This window comes from Scylla paramamosain, chromosome 22 (genome assembly GCF_035594125.1).
Source record: "Scylla paramamosain isolate STU-SP2022 chromosome 22, ASM3559412v1, whole genome shotgun sequence".
NCBI lineage: Eukaryota > Metazoa > Arthropoda > Malacostraca > Decapoda > Portunidae > Scylla > Scylla paramamosain.
Genome location: NC_087172.1, coordinates 16,542,214 through 16,549,929, shown reverse-complemented (window position 1 = coordinate 16,549,929; position 7,716 = coordinate 16,542,214). Strand labels below are relative to the sequence as shown.

General features: G+C 52.0%; 1 protein-coding gene across 4 annotated transcripts in view; it reads right to left on the bottom strand.

Moving 5' to 3' along the window:
* Positions 1 to 6,078, bottom strand: part of LOC135111685 (rho GTPase-activating protein 21-A-like) — an 87,740-nt gene extending 81,662 nt beyond the window's left edge. Inside the window, exons 1-4 of one of the 4 annotated variants that reach the window (XM_064025269.1) lie at positions 6,063 to 6,078; positions 4,901 to 5,220; positions 4,345 to 4,671; positions 3,560 to 3,742 (exon numbers count right to left, since the gene is read on the bottom strand). In XM_064025269.1, the coding sequence (XP_063881339.1) occupies positions 3,560 to 3,742; positions 4,345 to 4,671; positions 4,901 to 4,928 (538 nt within the window). In that variant the 5' untranslated portion in view covers positions 4,929 to 5,220; positions 6,063 to 6,078. Of the gene's footprint in view, positions 1 to 3,559; positions 3,743 to 4,344; positions 4,672 to 4,900; positions 5,680 to 6,062 lie in introns of those variants that run through there. The other 3 variants (XR_010273873.1, XM_064025271.1, XM_064025270.1) reach the window with 3 other exon arrangements.
* Positions 6,079 to 7,716: the final 1,638 nt, after the last annotated feature.

Below are 7,716 nucleotides of genomic sequence, written 5' to 3'. Positions count from 1 at the left end.
AGAGAGAGAGAGAGAGAGAGAGAGAGTCCACCCCTCCACCACAATACCAGTCACACCACCTCCATTACTGGTGTTGAGTGTCACTGTGGCCTCAACTCTTCTCCTCCTCCTCCTCCTCCTCCTCCACTTACTTCCTTCCTCCTCTTCCTTCACGTCCCTTTCCTTCATCGCATATTCGACTTATCTCTCAATCCTCTCTTGTTATCTTTCCCTGCACCTAAGATTTTTTTTCTTCATTTCCTCTACTCTTTAATCTTATCTAATTATCTCCCTATTCTTCTTTGCTTCTCTTCCTCTCCAAACTTTTTTCTCAAGTCTTCATTTATTCTTCTTGTCTTCCTTCTCTCTCTCTCTCTCTCTCTCTCTCTCTCTCTCTCTCTCTCTCTCTCTCTCTCTCTCTCTCTCTCTCTCTCAAAGTATCAACACACTGAATATTTAAAGATTTATCCCCTACACTCACCTCAACCATACCTCTCTCTCTCTCTCTCTCTCTCTCTCTCTCTCTCTCTCTCTCTCTCTCTCTCTCTCTCTCTCTCCCATATTCACCCTACTATTAAATCCTTATCTATCTACCCTTCACCCTTATCCTCCCAATCATCTTTCCCTCTCTCTCCCCTTTCACTGTCACCCCTTTCACCACCACCACCATTACCACCACCACCACCACCAACACCTCAGTCCCTTCAGCGCCTTCTACAGACACCCATCACCCCTTCACCGTACCGTGACCCACCCACACATCGTTATCTTTCAAATATGTCATCTTTTATGGCGGGTTTCAATATTGCAGGAGGAGGAGGAGGAGGAGGAGGAGGAGGAGGAGGAGGAGGAGGAGGAGGAGGAGGAGGAGGAGGAGGAGGAGGAAGATGTTCAAATATGAGAGAGAGAGAGAGAGAGAGAGAGAGAGAGAGAGAGAGAGAGAGAGAGAGAGAGAGAGAGAGAGAGAGAGAGAGAGAGAGAGAGAGAGATGAAGCAAAAATGTTCGAGAAAAGACAAGAATGAAGGAAAGAAAGAGAAGAAGAAGAAGAAGAAGAAGAAGAAGAAGAAGAAGAAGAAGAAGAAGAAGAAGAAGAAGAAGAAGAAGAAGAAGTGTACATAAAAAAAATAAATAAAAGGCAAACCGTGTAAGAGAATCCTTAAGAGAGGAGAGAAAAATAGAGATTGAAGAAAATATGAAGGAAGCGAGAAGAAAGGAGGAATGGGGAAGAAAGTAAGAAGATAAGGAGAGGGATAAGAGGAAGGGGAGGGGAAGAACTATTAGAGGAGGAGGAGGAGGAGGAGGAGGAGGAGGAGGAGGAGGAGGAGGAGGAGGAGGAGGAGGAGGAGGAGGAGGAGGAGGAGGAGGAGGAGGAAGGCTTGAGTTTCCCTCCAAAACCGGTCGCTTATGTAAACTTCTTCCTTTCCTCCCTATGTCTCCTTCTCCTCCTCCTCCTCCTCCTCCTCTTCTACCCTTTCTACAGTCTCATCTATTCTTCCCTTACCTCACTATTACCTCTTCTCTTCCTTTCCTCCTTACTATTCTCTCCTCCTCCTTCTTCTTCCATTTGACCTCTCACCTCTTCCTTCACCTCATCTTTTGTCCGTCAAGTACTCATCTCTCTCTCTCTCTCTCTCTCTCTCTCTCTCTCTCTCTCTCTCTCTCTCTCTCTCCTCTAATTATGACAACCATCTCATCTTTATCCCTGATTTTTACTACACATTCAGAGAGAGAGAGAGAGAGAGAGAGAGAGAGAGAGAGAGAGAGAGAGAGAGAGAGAGAGACAGAGAGAGAAATGATGCACCTCACACACGAACACTAAACAGTCACCATCATCACCACCATCATCACAATCATCACCAAGAGACGCTAAAATACTCGGAGAACCTTTTCATCGTTAATTTAATCATCTGCTTATCGTTTCTTTTAATGTTCCCTTTTCCTTATTCAGCGGGACTTCATGATAGGACGGCACTGGGGGAGGAGGAGGAGGAGGAGGAGGAGGAGGAGGAGGAGGAGGAGGAGGAGGAGGAAAGCCACAATCTCCTCCATCACCCTCCCGTTTTCTATCTGTTGCAATTTCAAAAGGAGTTTCATTTTACAGACATGTTGTTGATACCACTCCTGCTACTGCTACTGCTCCTGCTACCTCTACTGCTACTGCTGCTGCTGCTATTTGTGCTTTCGTCTCCGCTAAAGGGCAGGAGTCAGCGAGGAGAAACCGTAGGAAGGGAAGGGGAAGAAGAGGTCGAATAAAGGGAGGTGGAATTGTAGAAGGAATGAGGAGGAGAAAGAGTTTGCTGTGTGTGCTTGAAATTTAGACGGTTGTGTTTGAGTGTTTGTGTTGTATCGGGTTGTGTTGTGTTTTTCATTTTTTTTTATTTCGTTGTCTTTCTGTGAGTTCGTTATTTTTTACTTTAATCAATATATTTTTTTGTTTAATTTCATTTATGTATTATCTGCATTACGTTTCTCCTCTTCACTTCATCATTTTCACTTTCTTCCCCTTCGTTTATCTCTTATGTCTATGTCCTTGTTTTTCTTTTTGCCTTTCATATGCTTTGTATTGTTACTCTTCGTATATAAATTCTCAGTGTATACTTTCCTTCACCTTTATCATCTATTGTTTATGTGTATCCTTTCATCTTTTATCTCGCTGTTTCCTTCTGTGTATTCTGTTTCCTTTCAGCGGCGCGTTGTTTCCATCACCGCGTGTCAGTGTTCGCGTTCAAGGCCATGACGGCACACACAAATACACAGGCGCCCCACATACCCCCCAGCAGGAGCCCGGTGGCAGGTGGGTCGGCGGGGCTTTGTATCCCGTGGCCTGGACCAAACAGGCACCGCTGCACCATCTGGCGGCCGCATCACAAGCGCCGCCTCGTCTGTCATGCCGCCCACTGCTGCCCCTCCGCCTCTCCACGCCGCCCACCACTGCCCCTTCCCCCTCCACGCCGCCCCAGTGTTTTCTTCTCGGCGGTTCCTCTCACGTCCCGGTCCAGTGCCCACCAGCGTGCTCCGAAAGGCTGTTATTGGTGTGCGGCGCTGCAGTAATTGATCAAAGGGGCTGTGCAGCATGAAGGGAGGAATACACGTAGTTTTACGGCCGCGGATGTGAGGACAAGGAAGAGGAGGTGGGTTCGCACGCTTAACGCTCCATGAGGTCCTGTGAACACTACACTTAATGGAGCGGGATGTGTGCCTCGCCAGCCCTCACCCCACGCACGCCCGTCTCCCCGTTCGCCCCCACCCCACGCCCGCCTGCCCCCACTCCTCGCCCGTCCGCCTCCCCACTCGCCCTCACCCCAAGCCCGACGCCCCTAACTCGCCCTAACCCACACCGGCTGTCCCCGCCCCACGTCACGACCCTGAAGCCCCAGCCCTCACCCCTGCTGACCTTGGCGGATCCCGACAAACTGGCGCAAGCGATGAAGTTAACACCCGAGACTAAGCGCCGCCGTCCCGCCACGTGCCGCGGCGCCTGCAGGCACCACACGCGACTCAGCCTCCCCGTCCCTCACGATGGACTACTTCCCTTCCCCCGGCCCCGTGACACAAGAATATAAAAGCATGGGTACTCACCATAGAGAGCCTTGTTCCTGCGGGAGACCAGGACATCACTAGCAGCTGTGGGACCCCGCGGTGTGGTGGTGGTGACGGCGGAGGTGGTGGTGGTGGTGGCGCCAGTGGAAGTGATTGCCGACGTCACCACAGTGACGCCAGCCACGGTGCCGGCACTTGAAGTCGGCACCGTAGGCGTCGTCACTGTTGAAACAAAATATCATTACAATGCGGTAAAAAGAACGCTGCGGCGCCCATAGAGGCTGGGTTAAGGGGCAGAGAATGAGGCGGGGAGAGCCTTGGGGCGGGAAGCATTTGGAAGAGAAACTGGAAGAGTTGCGTGAGCAGGAGCGTCCCGCCTTGCCGTGCCAGGTGGCGGTGCAGCAGGGCGGCAGGGCGGCAGGGCACCCGTAAAAGGTGTTGCCTAGCCGCCCGGTAGTCGCGGATCGGGTGGCGACCCGACCCTGCTGCACCGCCACGGGGACACGCGGCTGGCCGGGCGCCTGCAGTAGGGCAGGCATCGGGGCCTCGGTGGCTGGCCATTGGTGACCGGCAGCCACGGTGACCCCGGGGCACCGCGTGTCCCCGCCAGGCGGCACGGGGAGGCGAAGCGGTCGTGCTCCAAGGATTAGTAGCAACAGGGCAACGAAGCCACCAAGCAAGAGGGGCAGAGCGCCGGGAGTGAGGGGCGCGTTAGGGGCAGGAAAGCTCGAGCACAATATAAATAACAGGAGGTGCAAGTGTAATCATGCAAATAACATACATAAGACTAGTTTTTGGAAGACAAGAAGTGGTCAACCTCGCACCTGCAGGTAGCTGGTACATGCTATTGGGTAGGCTGCCGAGGGACGAGCATGAGGGTGTTCTCTGAGTGGCGCTCCTACCAAGGGGGAGGGACACATGCGATCTCTCCTCCAATCCCTTGCCAGATCCGACGGGAGATTGCTTGTCATAGGAAGTGAGAGCAGGGCGGGCATGGTTCTTGATTGGTAGGAAGGTGGGGCGTTTAAGGCGGGGAGCCCCACCGGTAGGGGAGGAGACCGCGGGGGTGGGGAAGGGAGGTGGGGTGGTGGTGATGGTGGTGGTGTTCTCGCTGGGGGCGGCTGACTCACTAGGCTTCGCTAACTCTCCGTCTAAATGGAAACAAACAAAAAAGACATCAGGCCTCGGGTGTGGGCAAGACCTCGCCTCTCCCTCCCCTGAAGGTCTTTGAAGCTCCCCTCCCTCCTTCCCTCCACCTACACGTTTTCTACAGCATGACCCGGCGGAGGGCGTAGCACCAACAGCACAATGCCTTATGACAATACCTCACTGACATGACCCACTGTGACCCAGCGTGACCCAGTGGACAACAACACCTACCCAGGGACGCGTTAATGAGTGACAACATGATGAAGGCGGGGGGCGGCAGGCGGCGGGGGAGAGTCACCCCTCGCCTTGCCTCACCAAAGGGCCTCACAACACGGCCTCACCAACAGTGCCGCATCGCCGCTCGCCACACCACCGCCTCGGCGCACACACTTCAGTCTCTTTAAGGACCAAGATCCTGGAGGAGGCGTGGATGGGAGGACGTGGGTGGAGGTGAATCATCTCATCTCCTCCCCCACGCATCACACGCCCATCTTTTTAACGGGAACCCTCAGCACAACACTTTTTCTTATCTTAGTCTCTCCTTCACTTCCCTGAAAGCGACACACTTAGCATCTTGACACGCCAGCACCGTGACCTCCTCCCTCACGCCGGCACAGCACACAGGCGCAGACACTAGACACGACACACGAACACACGAACGTCAATATCAGGGCCGCGATACAGGTACTAACTTAAAGCGCCTCTCCCTATTCCTTTTTCCTCATTCTTAGACAACACACGGGATCGGAAGAAAGCGCTGCCCAAGATCACAGTTACATTGCGCATTTGGGAGATGAAAAGACAACTGGTCCGGTATTGTCTTAATGAACAAAGTGAGTGAACGGTCCAAGGCTTCACGGAGGGACTTCCTGGCTGCACAAAATACCCCGGTGGATGAACAAGTCTCCAAACATGGGTGCGGTGTCTCTGCCTCCCCTGCCTCTCCTCTCTCTCTGCTCTCCTGTCTTCTCTCCCCTTCCTCCTGCGGCCCCTTCACCACGAGGCCCGCAGGAGTGGAAGGCAAGGAAGGGAGGTGCGTCGTTTTCTGTGTGTGTGTGTGTGTGTGTGTGTGTGTACCACTGCCGCCTCCCTGTGTGTGCACTGTTAGGGTGTACACGCATCTCTGTGTATGCAAGATATTAGACAAGTGACTAATGATGTGTGTGTGTGTAGAAGAGAGAACGAGAGAGAAGAGGAACAACATCATTACGTGTCAACAAAGAGAAGGAGGCGGAGAACGACGACGGGGACGAATATAACGAATACGAAAAGGACGCGGAGAATCACAACGCACACTGTTACACGACCACTGCCGCGAAACTATCAAAAAAACTCAGACGACGATGATAATAACGATAACAACGACAATAACGACACGAACTAAAACACACACAAATGACCACCGCGGGACGACCTCTACGCCCTACGAGTATGTACCACGCCGCACAAAACACTGCATGAATAGTTAGACTCCTGCGTCACCAAGATACCGCTACGAAGATAAGATACACATGATAAAGAGTTACTAGTCTACCTTAACGGGGCGAAATGAAACCTACCTAACATACATCACGTGGCATTCTCCCTCATTCTGCTCCTTCTAACCTAACTTTACAGGGATTGAAGTCCCCTGCTGGATTTACCATAAGTATTCTATCGTATCTTGAACTTCTTATCTAATTAACAGCAGGATGTGGACAAGATACGGAGATAAGGTTAAAGTTTTATTATGGCATCATATTCACTTCCGGCAACTGCAACATAAAGGAGCACAAAGGTAGATAACAAAAAGTACCAGACACTCTTGATCATTATGAGGTTCGTGGGGCAGTAAAGAGGAAGAAGGAAAAGGAAGAGGAGACAAGGAGAAGAGGTGAGACGAAATGACAGAGAGACGAGACGTAACGAGAAAGAGAGACAAGAGATGAAACGACACGAAAGACGAGAAGAGAGAAAAAGAAAAGAGAAACACGACAAACAAGAGAAGGAGAGAGACAGAAAAAAAAATCCAGTGAACTACGAGAACACCTGTAGATAAGCAGCCTCACGAGAAATCCAGGTGCCATAAGAGGTGACAGGTAGCCCCTTATTAGCACCTGACGGAGACACACCTCACTCACACCACCCTTACCCCTTACCCCCCTATTTACCACTTAACCCCCTTGATCGATGTCCCCACGCTCAGGATAGAGTCAACGCAATCAAGGCAAGCTTTCAACGCGGGTCGGTGCATCCTAGGGCGCCGCGACAAGACACCCGCGCCCGCCAAGGTCCCAGCCATCAGAGGCGCAGCGGGTGTGGTGATCGCCTGCGGTTCCCGTCCGCTGTTTGTCTGTATTCCCTCAAGGTCAGAGTAAAGTCGCCGGCGTGAGTAAAGGAGTGATGGAGGAGGAGGAGGAGGAGGAGGTAAGTAAAGGAGAGGAAGGAAGCAGGAGTAGGAATAAAAAGGCGAAGTCGATGGAAAGAGTGAGTGAGTGAATGAGGAAGAAAAGAAGGGTTTCGAAATCCGGCTGGCATGTCCGTACGTGCGTCAGTTCCTCTGTTTTGTCCGTGTCCGTGGTCGTGATGCGGCTCAAGGTTCCTGATTATTTCGTGAAGTGGATGGACGTGGCGTGTGTGTGTGTGTGTGTGTGTGTGTGTGTGTGTGTGTGTGTGTGTGTGTGTGTGTGTGTGTGTGTGTGTGTGTGTGTGTGTTTGGATTGTCACACCATCTTCTTTACACTGCATACCTTAAGTTTACATTCCCGTTTTCTTTGCAATGGCGTTCCTCTCTATCCTCCCGCCCTTCTCTTACAAACTTACGGAGAGGAGTTGCTTGGTGCTGGATGCGGTAACCTCCTCCTCCTCCTCCTCCTCCTCCTCCTGCCCAGCCACTAAGGGGAATCTGATCGCTTAATCCCCCCACCGCGATACCTGGCTGGCCTCGAGGCTGCCACACCTGAGCCGCCTTCCTCCCACAGACACACCTGGCGAGGGTTTAAAGGGCGCGGGTGTCACGGTTTGGAGTCGATAACTGTAATGACTTTGCCTTGTGTTGATTGTTATTG